The sequence below is a fragment of the Triturus cristatus genome, chromosome 8 (assembly GCF_964204655.1).
Source record: "Triturus cristatus chromosome 8, aTriCri1.1, whole genome shotgun sequence".
Lineage (NCBI taxonomy): Eukaryota > Metazoa > Chordata > Amphibia > Caudata > Salamandridae > Triturus > Triturus cristatus.
The window spans coordinates 1,150,403,312-1,150,423,223 of NC_140591.1; the positions used below are offsets into that span (position 1 = coordinate 1,150,403,312).

At 42.4% G+C, this 19,912-nt stretch overlaps 1 protein-coding gene across 2 annotated transcripts in view; it reads left to right on the forward strand.

Annotated features, from left to right (window-relative positions):
* The first annotated feature begins 1,045 nt into the window (after positions 1 to 1,045).
* Positions 1,046 to 19,912, forward strand: part of LOC146805523 (interleukin-1 receptor type 2-like) — a 160,190-nt gene continuing 141,323 nt past the window's right edge. For both annotated transcript variants that reach the window (XM_085620517.1, XM_085620518.1), the window contains exons 1-2: positions 1,046 to 1,432; positions 9,313 to 9,443. In XM_085620517.1, coding sequence (XP_085476643.1) covers positions 9,362 to 9,443 — 82 coding nt within the window. In that variant the 5' untranslated portion in view covers positions 1,046 to 1,432; positions 9,313 to 9,361. The remainder of the gene's footprint in view (positions 1,433 to 9,312; positions 9,444 to 19,912) is intronic.

Consider the following 19,912-nt stretch of genomic DNA (forward strand, 5'->3'; position numbering starts at 1 on the left):
TTACTCTCTCTCTCTCTCTCGCTCTCTCTCATGCTACTCTTACCATGGCTGCCAGCTTGACTCATGGGAAGGGCCACTGGAATTATGCGGCAGTGGAGGGCCAAAAGTTGCGGCAGGGTTGAGTAAACCATGCAGCAAAAAATGCCACATTATGTGGCATTTTGTGGAACATTTTTTGATAGTATGACTTCATTGTTTTGTCAATTTTGAACTTGTTAACAATCTTTGGGCATTAGTTGCACTATTTTAGTGCCAGTTTAACGCCCAAAATATAGTAACAAGCAACAGAAAAGTGACCAGACCAATTTTGTAGGGCCTTCCACCGCGCGGCAACATGTGTCGCTGCATATTTAATAACTTTTGAACAGTTTGAGATAGAAACAACATTTTTTTATCTGCAGTTTATGCAGCACATGATGGATCATGTGGCAAATGTGGCAAATGTATAATTATGTGAAAATTGCTGCAGCCACACAATCGCACAATTCAAGTGGCCGTGTTCATGGTCTGTGGGGTGGATGTCCCCATCTAGGAATCTGCAGCTCTATTCATATGCGACAAAATGTCAGAATGATTAATAGTTTTGCCTGAAAATCAAGAGTGGTTGAAAATACCCTTCCGTCCTCATGACCTAGGACCATTTTGACATCTGTGCTTTACTGCAAGGAGTGATGCCTTTTCTCCCTTTATCCGCACACACCCTGTTAAGTCCACAACGTTCTGCCCTTGGTATAACAATGCAAATACTACAAGAGCAGTCGGGTTTCCTGCTAATTAACGTGTGACCAGAACCACCATTGTAACAGAATGTGTGTCATGTCAACAAGCAAACAGTAGAGATAAACCTGATGTATTTACAATCGAACGCTCCGCGGTGAACGCAGATCAGCTTTGCATTAACTCTATGTGTTTCTTCCCTTTTTAGGGTACATCAGGAACTCGCCTTACAAGTCATCTGGAAATGCTTGGGTCATCGCGTCTCAAATAAGGAAACTGACTTCTTTACTTTCAAGTCATTTCCTCATTGAGGCAACAAGGATGCGGGGATGCGCGCTGCCTCGGGGAGGGGAAAAGGTGTGTCAATCGAGCGCTGTTTATTTTCTGATGCCGGGCAAATTGGGAAATAGGCGAGGAAGTTCCACTCCTGGCCGAGGAGATAAAAAGTCGAGGCGAGCGCTGCCGAAGGCGATTCCTCGCCTACCCGAAAGTGTCACACACATGAAAAACTGCAGCCATTGTGTGCCACGGAAGAAAAACATACACAGGGTCACGGAAGGAGCAGCTTGGTGGGAAGCGCGTCCAATAGGGTATAAAGCTACCATATCTACCAAGAGCAGGCAGACAAGAGGTCAAAGCTGTGACAAGGACAACCTCTGCCTGAGACTTTCATTGGACACTGTAGCAGATCACAGGCGACGAACATACAGTCAAGGTAGGGGGCATCGTTTTATTATTTTATTCCTTTTTAAATTAATATAGCGCTGAAACACTGGGACGTTGTAATGCGTTACAAAATACAGAAATAGTAGAGAAGGAAAAGAAACTTTAGTGTGGTAGTGATTGAAAACAGTGGGTTTTTGGTCGTTTTATTTGTGTGCGCGCGTGTGTGTGTGTGTTTATATATATGGTTTTTTTGTTGTTGCATTTTTACTTAGCTTGGCCTAAGAGCACCAGACTACTTTACAGATACATGCTTTAACTTTTTTATAGCAGGGGAAAATGAGCCTTTTGCCCGAAATTGCAGGATGTTGGCATATCTTGCCATTAGGCAACATCTCCTCCCCTGGGTTTGAGGGATGTCTAGGAGATTTTCAATTTGCAGCATCTGTTTGAGACTTTGAGGGTTGTTCCTCCATTTCCTGGGACCCAGGGAAGCAGCATTGCCTGCCAGGAGCCTGTTGGTTCTGTGAGGGTATTTTAAGAGGTCCATCTTACAGGTAAATTGTGCCATGCATTTCATGGGCCTATTTCCAGTATTCCCACATATAACTGACATGTATAGACCCTGACCCTTGCATCTTTCTTTCAATTGTTTTTCGGGAAAGTTGCCAACTTGGCATTTCTCGTTTCTGGATCTAATACTGTTACTAAAAAGAAAGTTTCAAGTGGACAGAGAAAAAAACGAAAAACATATATCAATCGAGATGATGAATTAAAGACATATTAGAAATAATGTTGTCCTGCAATGCAGAGCAGGTAAAAGATTCACAATTGATGTTTTACCATGTTTATAAATGTTGCAGCTAGGTATCCACTAGTATACATTAACTTGCGACTAGTTGAAAGAAGCGTGCCCTTGGCTGGTACGCTTCTGGTGGTAGCGCCAGGGGAATGTGTGCCCCACCATTTGCTTTTAGGGTGCCCGGTTCTGATCCTTTCTCACTGGCATAAGGCACATTGCAACAAGGGCAGTAAATGTTTATGACAAGAGCTTAATCTGGCGTAGAATCCTTGCACAGTTACTTGCAATTCCCAGAGTTATTTCATTAACTGTGCTTAATGGCATATTTTTTAATACCCCTGGTGTTTGTCTGCCCTATTCGTGTATTTATTTATTGTAGAGGAGAGTTGCAAACTTGTATTGAGCTTGAAGCATTTTTTTCGGCCAGATTTTGAATTTTGATTGTTGATCGCCTCCATTTTTGTTGCAAACTGATGGTAAAACAAAAACAAAAAACTTTGCGACCAAAAACGTCCTGAACTACAGATTTTTGTGCCACCACAAAACTTATGCAAAATACACATAATACTCATAGTTTTCACATGAAAATTAAAGTAAACGACTTAAAAAAAGCACAAATTGCAATATCAGATCGAATATGGAGAAAGAAATCTAAAAATCAGGGAAATGTGTGCAAGAAATTTGCAGGGCTTCTGTTATGTCCTGCAGCCATTGCCACGCAGGAATGCCATGTGTCACACTAACCATGCATACTGACTGTGGAGTAATGATGTGAACACAGGGTTGGAATGAGACAGAAAATAGGCCCGGGAGCCAGAATAAAAGTGGCTCCATTTTGTAAATTAGATAGCTAAAAAAAGTGGCCCAAGTTTGCAAACTGGGCCAGTGTTGAGCAGGTAAAAATACACTGTACAAGTGTTTTGCACGGTATGGAAGACTGCATGGATTTGAGCCACTACAGACAACGTTTGGTTTATTATGTAGGAAAGCCACAGTAACAACCGTCCCACCTCATGGAAGAACAGGCCCACAAAAAGTCAAAAACAGGCTCACTGAGTGACCTTTCAGACCAGCCCACCAGGCAGTGTCTGATTGCCCTATAGATCAGTCCAACCCTGGTGAAACCCATGTTGTCAATGATGGATCATGACAGATGATACCACCAACCATACAAGTAGAAACGAATGTCATGCTCCTACAGGTAAGGAAAAAGCGTCACTATTAGTGGCGCCCGCTTTGCACGGCCGGGGCACTTTGGTATTAATGAAGGGGCCGCAGATGCGTGTGCAACCCCTTCTGTAATACCGATAGTGCTGACGCACATAAAGCACCAGCGCTATCTTCTGAGGGCGTTCCCTCATTTGCATGGGGGTGTGCCCCATGCAAATGAGGGAATCCCTTTTCCTCTGCACCCGTCCCGTATTACAGACATGGGCGCAGAGGCAAAGAAGCTCTCAAGTGACGAACCGACAGTGCGCCACCTAAAAGGTGGCACAATGTCAGTGCGCCCCGACTGCAGCCCTCTGGAGGGTGGAAAGTGGGGCCAATGGACTCCCCAGACATCCCCTTGCAGGGGAGTGCAGTCCTGCACTCGCCTGCAAGGGGATCTCTAATCCTCTTTCAAAGTGTGGATGGGTTGCCGCCTGCACTGTGAAAACACGGAGCGGCTTCAAAGCAGCCACTCCGATTTTCACTGGAATTCGCTGCGAGGAGGCAGCGCGAGTTTGCGGCTGCCCTGGGGGCAGCGTGAGTTCACAGCTGCCCTGGGTCAGCGTGAGTTTGTGGCTACCCTGGAGGCAGCGCATGCACCCCAATACTAGGCATTTTCCTTAACTGCGCCCAGTGCACATTTTAAATAGTGTGCCGTTGCAATCAAGGAAACTGCACTGTATGTGCAATACAGCCCCAGGTGTCTTTGATAGAGTGGCTCTTGAGATGCTCATATCCTGAAGTGCTTCGTAGGTCACATTGTAAACATCTGTTTGCTTTCTACACTGTTTTGTGCAGTGGTGTGGTAAGAGTGACATATACACGCTCCCAATATCCCCTTCCGCAAAAAAAAAGAAAGAAGCTTTGCGAATTGTAAACAGCCCTGTGGAGCAGTTACCAACACGGATCAAAACTAAATCTAAATCTAAACCAAAAAAGGGAGAAAATAACCCAGGGACGAGAAGGGGGAAAAATAGCTCCAATTGGACAGTGTAGAAAGACGCTTAATGTCAGAAGTTTAACTAATAAAGAAAGATATGGCTTTTTTGACGGAAATGGTTATTGAAATTTTACCCTCTAAATCCACGAATAAGGTAATCAGTACCACTAAGCCAACTAAGTCAGTTCCTAACCCAACGGAAAGTGTCAAAGAAAATAGAGGCCAAATTACTAACCGCTCTATTAATCAAAGTGAGAACACTACTGCTGTGACCGTAAAGGACGCCTTGATATTACAAATCGCACCCGGACTAATGCCATATAAAGATGGCATCCCACCCCCTACAAGGGTGCTGCAAAATCCACAATTACCCAGGACAATCAGAATCACAGAAGACTATAATAAGACTCAGGGTCCATTAAATCTTCCCCCCACAGGCGACTCCATACGTTATTATTTTAAACAATGTCCCAAATCTAGCGGTAAACCAGAGGGGAACATATATAGTCTCTGAGAAATCAAGTAGTTCACTGGATTTCTGTAAACACCAATGTTGGGGTGAATACATTGCACCAGGCCATCATCATGTTAAGGAGAGTGAATTGGGTGGGCAAATCCAGAAAATCATGTTGGGGGGATTGTATAGTTGTAACCTTTCGAAGTAGTGATTTGGTGGTTGATTTGTTAAACGCTTTATCAAACGATGACAACGGGCATTTCCCTGATAATGTTAACCATATAATGGCTGTCCCACTGGGATTCTTTTATAGGCCAAGTCATAGCAATACCCACGCAAATATGAGTCACCGCTTACCACAATCTATACCACTGCATAATAGATATGCAGCATTGAGAAGATGCAGTGAAATAGATTGACTTAGAAAAGACTTGGCTGGGTCACCTGTCATGAAAATGTATTATACCATTAAAAATAGTGTGGTAGATGTTAACATGACCTCACAAAAGGTGGTTCATTTTATGGACGACGCTTAATGTCAGAAATTAAACTAATACAGAAAGATATGGCTTTTTTAACGTAAATGGTTATTGAAATTTTACTCTCTAAATCCACGAATAAGGTAATCAATACCACTAAGCCAACTAAGTCAGTTCCTAACCCAACGGAAAGTGTCAGAGAAAATAGAGGCCAAATTACTAACCGCTCTATTAATCAAAGAGAGAACACTACTGCTGTGACCGTAAAGGATGCCTTGACATCACAAATCGCACGCGGACTAACGCCATATAAAGATGGCATCCCACCCCCTACAAGGGTGCTGCAAAATCCACAATTACCCAGGACAATCAGAATAACAGAAGACTATAATAGGTCTCAGGGTCCATTAAATCTTCCCCCACAGGCGACTCCATACGTTATTATTTTAAACAATGTCCCAAATCTAGCGGTAAACCAGAGGGAAACATATATAGTCTCTGAACAATCAAGTAGTTCACTGGATTTCTGTAAATGCCAACATTGGGGTGAATACATTGCACCAGGCCATCATCATGTTAAGGAGAGTGAACTGGGTGGGCAAATCCAGAAAATCATGTCGGGGGGATTGTATAGTTGTAACCTTTCGAAGTAGTGATTTGGTGGGTGATTTGTTAAACGCTTTATCAAACGATGACAACGGGCATTGCCCTGATAATGTTAACCATATAATGGCTGTCCCACTGGGATACTTTTATAGGCCAAGTTATAGCAATACCCACGCAAATATGAGTCACCGCTTACCACAATCTATACCACTGCATAATAGATATGCAGCATTGAGAAGATGCAGTGAAATAGATTGACTTAGAAAAGACTTGGCTGGGTCACCTGTCATGAAAATGTATTATACCATTAAAAATAGTGTGGTAGATGTTAACATGACCTCACAAAAGGTGGTACATTTTATGGATGACACCCTGCATAGTAATGAGGGCGATGATGATACTTGTAACCTGGCGACAAACTTCAAGATTGATGATTTAACTGTATCATCGCAAAAAGGTGATTTGGATAAACACATGCCCAGCAACATTAAACATACTCTTACTGGTAACATGAGGAAATCTGGCCCTAGTATACACCTAAGTGAATCACTAAACCTCATGACATGGAGTGTTGCAGGGATCAAAAATAAAATTAACAATGTGGTCTGGTTGAAAACGCTAGATGGGTGCGCGTTAGTCTTACTCCAAGAAACTTGGTGCAGGGTACCCTTTTTTGTAAGTGGCTACCAAACTGTCAGTTTCAATGCTAGCCCATCCAGGATGGGAAGAGCTAAAGGAGGTTTAGCTACACTAATTGCTACTACATCGCCCCTGATTTTAAAGAAAACGCTATCTTATCTGAATATTATCAGTTCTTGCTTTTGCACTCAAAAGGAAAGCAGGTCATAATCATAATACATTTCTATAATAATGTATTTGATAAATCAAAGAGCAAAGTTATTGGGCTACTGGAAAATGATATGGATCACTTCCTGCAGGGTGTAGGTGGTGACTATGTATTAATATGGGCAGGGGACTTTAATTGTGTTAAATGCGTTTACGAAACAGGAGAGCCCTGCTGATATTGTGACCATCTAGGAGATAGGATCCCCCATTTTTCCCACGACTTGTATGGGGAATCCATCACTAATGCGGTGCATAAATATGATTTAGTGATCCTGGAACCCACCACTGGGGAAGGGGAAACTAATATACAAACTTTTGTGGGAGCAAGGCCATCTTCAAATATAGACCATTTTATTGTATCAGCAAACTGCAGTGAATTGGTGGAAAAAGTGATGATTAATATCAGCCTTCTTAGCAACCATCACCCCCTAATAGTGTCATTAAGACTAAATCTGACACAAGAAGAACAAGGTAAGAGAGTGGAAAACGATATTGTTACACAGGGGAATAAGAGTCAATACAATGGTCAGGAGTGAATCCGGTTATATTTATGACAAACCTTAAAGAAAAAATACAAAGGGATCTAGAAACCTGCCTGGATAGTTCTGCCCCGAGTTTGGCGATAACAACTGCTTTAATAAAATTACAACTGAAATTGCCAGCGACTTAACTAGCAAAAGACAGAAGAAGGTTTGTCACCCTAACCCTAGATGGTTTAACCACGAATGTTCAAAGTTGAATGGGGAACTGAAATTGGCCCTAAAGCAAATGCCAAGAGATAGTGCAAGGATTTGCAGTTCGAGGAAAATCTATAAAAATACCCTGAAAGAAAGAAAAAGGGAGATCCGTGAAGGGGCATGGAAGAAACTAATGCAGGCTGCAGAGATGAAAGATTCAGTCCTTATGGATACAATCCATTAAGAACTATCAGTCCCGTATATTAGTGATATAATGATATAATAAATGTTGCCGGTCTCACCTTTTGACATGGTATTTGGTCAAAAGACGAAACAAAATTCACAAAAGAATTAATTATGGACTGTTTAGCCCTCGATTTAAGTAGAAAGATAGCATGACTGGAGTACATTCTCAATCTTTTAAAATACTGTAAAGTTGACATTGATGGGAAAGACCCCCTTTCTATACAGGAGTTTAGTAAAAAGGAACTGAAGTTGAAATACTTAAAAATAATGGAAAATGAAAGAGAATGGACCGCTAGCCAAAAACATAGAGTCATTTCATATTGTGAACGACCGCTCGTGAGGGGCTTACAGCCATATTTAATATTGGTGAGAAACGTACAACAGAGATTCTATCTAACAAGGTTAAGGATGGGTACACTACACTACTTAGTTGCTTTCCCCAGAGTGGAAAAATGGTGACACAAACTGCCAAACTGCCCATGTGACGGAAAATCTATACAATCCACAATGCACTTTATTCTTTTTTATAGTTTTTACAAGGGCATCCGGAAATCAGTTTTAAAACCCCTTTTTTTATCTAATATGCTTTTTATTTATAAATATGATTTTAACTTTGTATTGTCTAGAAAATGTGAAAATCATAAATTTTGTAATTCGTTTCGTACAACTTGCATTTAGGAAAAGAAAAGATTATTCACATCTGGTTGCATTGATATATGAAAACCTAGATGACTACCCCTAGTACTGTTTTTAATTATGTACTCTTGTTAAGATGTGGCACTCCGCACTTTAGATATCACTATGTACCTTTATGCACCAGCACTTCACCACCCAAGACTGGATGTAATGTCCCCTGATTTGCCGATAATGCTTTATTGGCTCTAGCCCTCTAAGCATGTTTTATAACTGCTCCATGGATTTTAAACATCTCCTAAATTTATTTAAAAATGATTTTCCCTGTATTTGTATGACCTAGAAATGACAATGTAAATGTAGGAATGTTTTTATAATAGTATTCTTTTATGGGGAGATTTGTTGCACCGAATAAAGCTGATTTTGATTTGATTTGATTTGACATATACCCTAAGGGAAGAAAAGATGATGGGTCTGCATCCTCTGGTTCGGTAGTAAAAACAACTGTTAATTGGGCTGCAGTAGTTCCCTCTAGTTCCTGGGCCCCAGTGCTACTGTAGCTACATCCATATCTGCCAATCTGAAGAACAATCTCATTGTGTGAGGAGGGGGTGTGGGTTCTTGAAGGGGCCCGTGCCATAAGAACCTATGAAGAACTTTTGAACCCCACCCTGCCCCAAGCCCCCTCCACCCAAAATGAAAAAAGAAGCTTGCTGAGGCTGGTGGCGATGTCCTGAGTGGTTTCACACCCCTGAATGGACATCAGCAGTTCAAAGCCTCAGAAAATGAACTGGAAAACCACTATTTGCAGCGGCTTTCAGCTCATTTTCTTTGCCACCGCGTGAAATTGGCTCCTCAACGGGAGACCATGTGATGGGAGCCGATATCGTGTGTCACACAGTGGTACAGTGTGAGTTGGCAGGTATGTACATCCCTGCTGCTGTGGCACAGTGTACCCCAGTTTATTGAAATGGGTCCTCGCTATCAAATCCCCTCTTTAAAAAAATTTAAACACTTAATTTCCATCTTGGTTGCAGGTGCTGTGGCTCATCCTGTATTGACAATAGGACGTGGAGCTGAGGGAGGATGTTGCAGTCAGCATCTGTGGTGATTGCCTTTTGGCTACTTCGTGTGTCTGCCTTCAGGGTTCAGCGCCTGGAAAATGCAGGTAAGGGATCACTGCTCTCACATACTAATGCATGGTCTTTATAATGCTTAATTATCTCACAATACTTAATACACAGGGTGTGGTCCAGAGGGACCAACAGGAAGGGTGAGAAGAATCCACATTGAGTGGTAGAGATGGTAACTCACACAGGAGAGGAGGATGCCACGATAACAGGAGGGGAAGCCCACACTGAAGAGGAAAGGAAGCCACACTGACAGGAGGAGGGAAATCCATACCTCTGCCCATACCCAGATAAACATTACTTAATAGGTAAAGGTAAAGTAATTTGCATTGATTTAGACGCTGTGCAGAGACCACACACAGATAAACTGTAACTGCAACACAAATGGTTTTAATAAAGTGCAAGTGCTTACAACAAGTTCATAAGTGAGAAAGCAGCCTCTAGTCTCACATACCCCTGTTCAGTCAGTGAACAGGGAGACCTAGGGCCATATTTATGGCAAAATAACGCAGCAAAGCATTACAGGGCAAGGGCAGGAATGCAGCGTATTTAAAAGAATATGAGGCATTCTGTTCTTGTCCCTGCACTAGCGCCATTTTTGCTGCCTAGCGCCAACACAGACACACTTGCACCATGGTTCACGGGCGCCTGCATTGTAGGCAGGACTGTTTTTGTGCAGGAGGGTGTCCCTTCCTGCACAAAATCAATCCTGTAAGACAGAATGCAGCACACATAGAAAGAGGAAGTAACGAGGAGAAACAAAGATATTTCTCCTCGTTACCCCTCACCTGGGGCGGCGTATCTTTTTGGCTCATTTCCAGGTTTACCGGTTCTGGTAAGTCTGGGAATGCATCATAAACCATGGGAGTTGCATGGGAACACTCACGCAATGCCCATGGCGCAGAGTAAAGCAGTGCAGCAATCTGCGCTGTGTTGCTTTAATCTCTTTTTTGAGTAGCGTCACTCTCGCACCGTGCTACGTGGTGCAAGAGCGATGCACTGGGGCCCGTAAATAGGCCCCAAGGTTTCTGAATGGTATAAGTATATATACTATTTAAGCATGAATTTTGCTCGAAGCTGCAGGATCAGCCTCTGCTGCACATACCATATGTAGTTGTAAAGCACATGTTCACCCAGGAGGGTATCTTGATGCTGAAATTGCAAATGTTTATTTTTACCTAACTCAATGATACTCATTTTATCGATCTCAGGAGCATGAAATGCTGAGTGGACCCACAGGGATTTAAATCTGTGACCATGAGGTCAAATACAAATTCCTGCAGTGGGTGCATTCATCCACCGTGCCACAAGGTCTGGAAGATGTATGAATAACCGCACATAGGCTTCAGTGGGCAGCCACATCTAAGGTGCACACACATGTATGGCCTTAGTGATGTGGGTCTTTGCATTCTTATGGCAATTTAAAAAACACAGCTTCCAGGGGAGTTTTATGAACTTGAGGACAGCGTTACATATTAGGTACACACTGCCAAATCATTGACGGAGGAGAAGTTGCGTAAATTGTTTGAATCTAGTAAAGAAATGATAACTATGCCCCCATCAGCAATTTGCATCAAACGTGGCGGAAACGGTATTGCAGAGGCAGGCTTTGAGTGTGCCAAATTTTGTGCAGATTGCACAAAAGTATTGAATGTTATGAGGCGGGAGGGCATGACCAACTTGGACGTTTTGCAAATTGCATTGGTTTTGCCTTAAGAAATTTCTTCACTCACAAGTCGATCAGCCGGGAAAGTTGATTATTTATTTTTAAACTTTACAGAGTTTTATATAGTGCGAACTTGACCCGAATCGGGTATCAGAGTGCTTTACATAGCACCAGTTGCATTTTTTTTCATTTTTATTTTGTTAGGCACGGGGAGATGAAGTGATTTGCCCAGAATCACAGGATGTTCAGTGTCATTGCCGAGACTCGAACCCAGTTCCCCAGATTCGAGGTCGACCGCCCTAGCCGTTAGGCCAACTCCTCTCCCCGGTAGATGTTAATGCTTCATATGCCTTTCTGTCATTGGGTGCTTTATATTAGTTTGATGAAATTTCATCCAGCAGCAATCTACTGCTCTGTACTGCCTCACTTCTCAGGGTTGGACTGGGACAGAAAATAGGCAGGGGGACCAAAATAAAAGTAGCAAATCAGATAGCTAAACAAGTAGCCCCTGTTTGCCAATTGGGGCAGTTTTTCATCTGTAAGGACCCTTTGTATAGGTATTTTGCACGGTCCGGAAGTCTGCATAGATCTGAGATTTCCACAGGCAATGCTTTAATATGAGGGAGTTCAGCAGTAAAAACTGGCCCAGCAGATCATAAAACAGGCCCACAAACAGCCAAAAAACGACGCACACATTGACCTGTCAGACCAGCCCATCGGGCGCTGCTTGATTGCCCTGTAGGCCAGTCTGCCACTGCTCCCAGGCCAGAAGCATTTCCAGGGTTACAGAAGACGGAGTAGCTCATTGCCTCCCAGGGACGTCTTTGAACAATTCCTACCTGAACAGTTGCTTACAGCTCTAAAAATGGCTTCCCCTCACTACTGGGCAAGGCACAGGGCCTGTGGGCTGAAATATCACCTACCCTTGGGCAAGGAGCGTGAAGGGTTTCTTGGGAAGCAAAACAATCCCCCCATTGCTATTCAGCAAGTGGAGAGGGGCATTAAAAAACACAAAACGTCACACCTTTGAAAAGGCAGGATGGAAGCAGTTTATAGCTAGTGTGACAAGATGGAAGTAGTTTGTAGCTAGTGTGGCATCAGCCTTAGAATTGCCCCCCGGCTGCTGTTTGAACTTTGAAGTACAGCAATAATCAAGCTTCAGTGGGTGCCTTTGGCCTCTAGACCCCAGTGCCACTGCACCTGCAGCACAAATGGAAGCTATGTCCTGAGGCGAAGGGTATTACACAGCAAAGATCAGTCTCCCACCCCACTGGGAAAAGAGGAAAAGGTTAATGCCACCCAGTGCACCCCCACCATTTGCCCAGTCAAGGGGCAAAAAATCTAAATAAAACCATTAATATGTTCAAATTCTCCCAGTGTTTACAAACTTCAGACGAAATTAAAAACATGCTTTGGGCTTTGACAAGGGAGCCGAAGAATAACTGATATCCTTCCGAAGGGCAAGCCAGTACAGCGAGAAAGATACCCACGTCCTTTACCTAAGTGTGTCCAAAATCACAACTTTGTTAAAAACATCTATTTGGGTGAAAATATAATCTCGTCAAAAACATCTGCAAACAGGCTGTGTTTTACTTTAAGGCTGCTACAGAGATCTATCTGTATCCTCCTGGTTTATGGTAAGATCACTCTAGTGCTTAATAATGGAGCCATTTGAGTGCAATTTCTTTTCACAGGCTTGAACCATTTGATAATAGTTTGATGGTTAACGTGCTTGCTACAGACAATATTTTGTAACATAAAGATCCCATATTTGAGACTTTTGCCCAGCAGTGCTTGTTTTCACTTCCATCTACTCCCAGTCGGACACATGTCGAGTGAAAGCAATTACTGATTGTCCATGAAGTCAAGCATTATAAGCCAGCTGTGAGGAAAAGGAGAGTAAAAGTTCCATGTCCCCCCTGTCGTCTGGTGCCACTGCATGTGTTACAAAAATAACACAGCTCAGCAGCTGCCCCTTCACCCCCACCATTAAAAGACCCATGCTTCTTTGAAAAAAAAACTATAACATTTCATGAGAAATCTTTGGTTTAAGAGCATTTCTAGTTGATAGGGCTATAGTAGCAGAAAACCCAGAAGAGTGACATTCACAATTAATGGTGGCATTCACAACTAATTCACAACCATACAAAACTAACTTAGATCATGTATAATATAATACATGATATCCCAAACGTAAAGTCAATATTCAGGACCCTCATTCAGGCTAATATTTACTACCCATTTCTGCTTTCCTTAAGTGATGGTGAAGGTAGGCCCTGTGATAATAACTGAAGCTTAGTTACAACCAGAGAACCTTTACTTAGCTTTAACTCCCACCTCCATCATCAATTGTTATAATATTGTGTTTGATGCATACATGGGAACATCAGAGTGCTGTAGTTTACAATTGCGACTTACAGATTGCTAGTATGTGTAATATTGTAATGTAATGAGTACAGTTACCCATTTGAAATATGTAAAAGGAAGAAAATCTTGGGGAGCGGGTTACTCCATCACAATGGTGACGGATATCCTGTCTTTGGAAATATAATCCCATAGGATATAATGGGATTTACATTTTGGCAGACAAGATATTCGTCACTGTTGTGACGGAGTAATACATCCGCCAGGTTTTAAATCAGGCCCGAAGTCCGACAATCGCATTTATGTTGTGGCCGATGGTATGTACAAATGATAGAGCGGACTTTGAAATCTACAGTATACGAAGAATCACTTAAGCACTATTGAGTTTTTTATGAGGTGAATTCTGTGATGAAACGGTATAGTACTACAATATTGTGGACAAAATCTTGTCTTAGAAATATATTGTGATCTCAACATCGACTACCAAAATATTGCGAAGGTAAATATATGTAGGTAAAAATAGGTTCACTATACTTAACTCCACATATATGTAGCTTGATGATATTTACATCCTCAAGACAGCCGCGGTTGGTAGTAGGAGTAACTGAAGGGCGGTGACGTGGGGAGGGGGAGGGGCAGGGTAGAGGGTAGTAAACTATGGATTACGGAGGTTTACAGGTAAGTTAACATATAAATTAATAAAACAAATTTCGTTGCGTGCACTGCATCCCCAAACGCGATGCAGTGCACGAAACGAAATTCGTTTTATTAATGTATATGTTAACTTACCTGTAAACCTCCGTAATCCATAGTTTGCTACCCCCACCCAGCCCCTCCCCCTCCCCACGTCACCGCCCTGCAGTTACTCCTACTACCGACCGCGGCTGCCTCAAGATACATAAATATAGAGTTAATTTTATAAATCTATACCTACCTATATGTAACTACCTTCACAATATTTTGGTTGTCAATATCATGGCCATGATAGTTTTGTAAGACAATATTTCTGTCCTGATAGTTTGCGATATAACCGATGTACTATTACCATGGATGACGATTCACCAAAGTGTCAGAGGTAGTGAAAAAGGTATCATGAATTCATTAAACCACGATGAGAGCACATCACTCACCTCTCATTTCACCCTAGACCCCCAACAACCTTCTAATTCATCTTGTTTCTTTGGGGTAGGCAAGGAGTGCAAAATAAACAATGCTCCTAGAGCCTCTTTACTTTCTATTTCTGAAACTTCGAAATTAGGAATAGCCAGGGCAGTGCCAAGAGTACCAATATGCAAAGTAGGGGTAGCATATGCCCTGGCTACCCTTAAGAGAAAGCCTTGAACCTCACCAAATCATTAGATTAAAATGGATTCCTCAAAGAAGGCAATATCCTCTAGATTAGAGCACTAAGAATCACACCACAATGGCATACACTCAAGGGCTTCATGGATAGAGAAGGCCAACGTGTGTAGCAAAATTCAAATAATTGAATAACATTTTCAATGCTCAAAAACTCGAAAATCTTCTCTTTATGATTGATGCTGCTGGAGTACTGGGCCTTTTATTCTGCAGTTCATTTTTTTATTTGCCTGAGAGGTAAAGGGGCGTTAACATCACTCAAACAATTCGATTTAAAGTGTAGCCCATTTGGACATACATTAAGAAGCAGGAATCAATAAGTTAAATGAGTTTTATTACAAATCAAGGCCCAAACTGATATATATGAATCTCAAGGACACATTATAAAGATACAGAATCACCACAGGTAAGCCAAAATGCCTAATGAAATTAAGTCTTAGTAGCATAAGGCATACAAGATTTTAAGTTGCAGCAATACTAAAGATAAGACATAGAATCTGATGATCAGTGTACAGGTTTCAATCCTCCTCTCTATGCATGAAGAAATCTAGAGGCGCCTAAACTAGTCCTGAGCTAAAGTTGGAAGCTAGGTAAATCTAGTTAAATCAGGGAAAGCAAGAAGGTGTCAGCATAGTGGAGCCTTCAGTAAAAGTTTTCTAAATCAAGACAATGCATAGCATAAAGCCACACAATGAGAATATAGCAGAGGTCTGTACCCTCAGAGTCTAAAGGGAATCTGCTCCAAAGACTAAAGTGTAAACACCAATGAAACCCACAGAACATTCGAGAGATTTCAAGTAATCGACTCCTGTACTTTTCAACCTTCTAACAGTAGAAATTGGCAGCTTCACTCGAATTTCCCATCATACGTATTTGAAAATCAGGACGGCCTTGGGTGTCTCTCTAATCCTGATGAGACATGAATAAGAAGATGTCTTCTCTTAGTTCGTTAGCACCTCTCATTCTTACCGAAGGCTCTCCTCCTGGACCTCACTATCTCTATCACACAATATACCTTTCACTAGGTATGAGATCGTGTGAATGCGCGTGCAAAGAAAGAACATTGCAGCACAAGCAAAGCTTTCATGTTGAAGGTTAAACATTGAAGACTAAATACTTAAGGCGTTTGGTTAGGCTAACTTAACGAGACATTTTGCAATGCACTTCGAATACATAATTACGTGTGCACATACAATTACAGAATAAATGCAAAACACTAGTAAATGAATACATGAGTACTTTAGAAATGCAATTTCAGTATAGGCAGTATAACTTTAAATACACAATTGCAAGTGTAAATGAGAACTACAATTTAGAACATTGCAATGAAAATATTAAAGCGTACTCTTATATGGATGACTAATTTCTACAGTGAATACACTCCAGCAGTATGTTTGGTGCTTCATTTTACATTAATAAGGATGAGGCACACAATAGATATATTGTGCTAGTGCAGTAAATATTGTGCTTCTGTGACATGTAGGAGTGGAGTTTAAATTGCAAGCCTCCAAAGCTGAACGTCAGACAGCGAACCCTTTTACATCAATGGGGGCTCTTACTTTCTCCAATGTTCTTTACTACTCTACCCTAACAAGTGAAGTGCCCTTTTGAGTAGACCTGGGCCAACCATTGATGAGCACACTAAAAACATCTCTGTACTTGTACAATTTAATTTTAGAAGATTTATGTATCAAGTTAATTTACTTGCAAGTGGCAAAATGAGCAGATAAATGAAGGGAATATTTACAAGCCCTTTGCGCCGCCGGAATGCCACATTTTGTGAAGTTCTGGTGGTGCACAGAGTTTAGCCATAGCTACAAGGTTGCATAAAGACACCCTGCGTGGCATTTCATGGCCTTGTAAATATGGAGTAAGGCAAGGCAGCGAAAGTCGCTGCCTTGACTTACTCTGCGTGAAAGAGGCATTCCATGGGTGTTGATGTGGGTGGTCCCACTCAACATCCATGAAATTTGACGCTGCTCCAGATTTTCAACTTCAGGTAAACTTGGGGCAGCGGCAAAAGCTTGCGCCTCCCTAGAGCAGACGTAATGAGGAGACATTTTTACATTTCTCCTAGTTTTTTCCTCTTTTCACGTGTGCTGATTCTGCAGCACACAAAGAAAGAGGGAAATGCCTCTCATGATTGTGTTTGTGCAGGAAGGTGCCCCTTGCTGGGCGAAAATAGTGATGGCAACAACACAGACACCCTTGCACAATGGTGCACTGACTGAAAGGGCTGAATACTGTGCATTCCTGTCCTTTTGAATTGTCGTAGGACAGCGCAGAAAAATGATGTGCGGTGCTGCCCTATGCCAATTCTGTGTAAATATGCCCTTAAGTGTTTTGAGTTCAACTGGTGATGAGCTGTGTATCTCTGTGACAATTAACCCCTTCGCTACCAGGCCTTTTCCCCCTCCTGTGTCACGCCCTTTTTTGGCTATTTGGGGTAGTGCGTGCTGAGGCCCCTGTAACTTTTTGACCACAGAAGGTATCCACGCCAAATTGGCGTCCTTTTCTTCCAACATAATGGGGCTTCTGAAGGTACTCAGGGTTTGTGGATTCCCCTGGAGGGGTCACAGAAATGAGCCAAAATACAGCAAAATTTAGTTTTTTGGGGGGAAAATGGGAAAAACGGGCTGCAAATGAAAGCTTCTGGGTTTTTCCCTGCAAGTGTTATCAAAAAAGGGTTTGTGGGGCTGAAATCACCATTTTCCCAGCTTTTAGGGGATACCAGACTTTTTTCAGAAACCCAACATTTTTTACACTGTTTTGGCATTTTTCTGGGACATAGCCTATTTTTGCTATTTTTTGTGCTTTCAACCTCCTTCCAGTTAATGGTAGAAATGGGTACAAAAGCAATAATGGATCCTGGAAAGCTATACATTTTAGAGAAGTAGACAAAATTCTGAATTCAGCAAGGGGTCATTTGTGAAGATCCATCAAGGTTTTTTATAGAAACTAACAGTTAAATATAGGATAAATTGAAAATTTGTTAAATAAAAAAGCCATTTGTGTCAACATTTTCACCTGTAACTTCTTCTAATTATGACAGCTCTTTGAAAGCAATATACCGTTACATCCGCTGGACATTACTGGTTGTGGGGTTATACAGGACTTTTAAGTTCACCAAGAAACCGACAAACCCAGAGCCAAAAACTGAGCAGCAACTTGCAATGGTTTTTTATTATGTACCGGGTATATAGTAATTATTCTGTAAAAATGTGTACATGGAAAAATCGGTATGAAAGACACCTATGTATTTCGGAAATGGGAACAAAATATAGAGTTTAGAAGCAGTAGATATTTGCACATTTCCGAAATTGGGAATACTCATACTAGCATGAGAATTGTCAGTCATTTTTTAGAATGACTTCTTTTTTACACAATGTCTTTCATTTGGAAGGCAGAAATGCATCGAAAGTCAATAGGTAATAACAGTTCCTTTACAAATCTGAATTACCATAAGTCTCCCGATAAAAACGGTACCTCACTTGTAGGGGTAGGCATTGTGCCCACTACAGGAAATGGCTCAAAACCCAACGTGACAACACCACATTTTCACAATGCAAAATTACCCTTTTTTAGCAAAGTGCCTAGCTGTAGTTTTTTAACCCTAGCTCTGCCGGCACCTAGGGAAACCTAACAAACCTATACATTTTTGAAAACTAGACACCCAGGGGAATCCAGGATGGGGTGACTTGACTGCCTCCCACCAGGTTTTGTTACCCAGAATCCCTTGGAAACCTAAAAAATTGCCAAAAAAACACTTTTTCCCCACATTTATCTGGTGGAAAGTTCTGGAATCTGCGTGGATCCACAAATTTCCACCCACCCCGCACAGGTGTCAGGATTTTGGCAGGAAGTGGCGACGGTACTCCTGACGGTGACAGAGAGGGATTTGGAGGTGGGCCCGGAGGTCTGCTTACTGCATGGGTTTCCGCACACTGCAAAGACTAAGGTCACCAGTAGGTTTATTGACCTGGGGCTGGTCCTGGCCAAGCGGGAGATTACTTCCCATTGGAAGGCGAGGCAGGGACCTAGTTTCTTGCGTTGGACTAGGGAAATGGAGAAATGGGCGGGAAGTGAGGGGACTTATAGATTATGTCTGGCTAGACGTAGTGGAAATGAGAGATCGCAAGAATGGGCCCGGGCATGGTTGGCACTCCTGGAATTGTTCAAGCGCTCGGCTGTGGGGGACGGGGGGGATCCGGTGGAGGATGATGAGACCCCGGCCCCTTGAGAACCCTGTAACAGGCTTCCCCCTATGCTCGTGAGGCAATTTCTGCTGTGGTATGTGGGAGGCGGATCTGACAAGTGGCAGGGGAGGCTTTGATACGCATGTAATTATGATAGATACTGGCGACATGCTTGGGTGGGTGATTAGGGTGGGGGGTATGTTGGGGGGGTTGCTGGGGGATGGGGCGGGTGGCATATTGGTTATATCGCACACTCGCTGTGGATTAATCCTGTGGATGGACTACCTCGTACCATAGCTGTTGATGGGGTGAATGCTGTACAGTTATGATCAGTTTGGTGGACTGGTCACTGCTCTACGCTCTGAATTGGCTGGAGGGCGGAGTAATGGGGAAAGGGATTGACTGTATTCTGTTATGTGACCCAATAAAGTCTGTTTAAAAAAAAAAAAAAATTCCACCCACCCCGCGTTCCCCAAAGTCTTCCGTAAAAAATTGGCACCTCACTTGTGTGGGTCAGCCTAGTGCCGCGACAGGAAATGGCGCAAAACGTAACATGGACACACCTCAATTTCGTAGCGAAAAATGACCCTTTTTTGGAAAAGTGCCTAGCTGTAGTTTTTGAACCATAGCTCTGCCGGCACCTAGGGAAACCTAGCAAATCTATACATGTTTGAAAACTAGACACTCAGGGGAATCCAGGACGGGGTGACTTGACTGCCTCCCACCAGGTTCTGTTACCCAGAATCCCTTGCAAACCTCAAAAATTGCCAAAAAAAACACATTTTCCCCATATTTCTGTGGTACAAAGTTCTGGAATCTACTTGGATCCCCAAATTTCCACCCACCCAGTGTTCCCCAAAGTCTTCCGAGAAAAATGGTACCTCACTTGTGTGGGTAGGCCTAGTGCCCGCGACAGGAAACA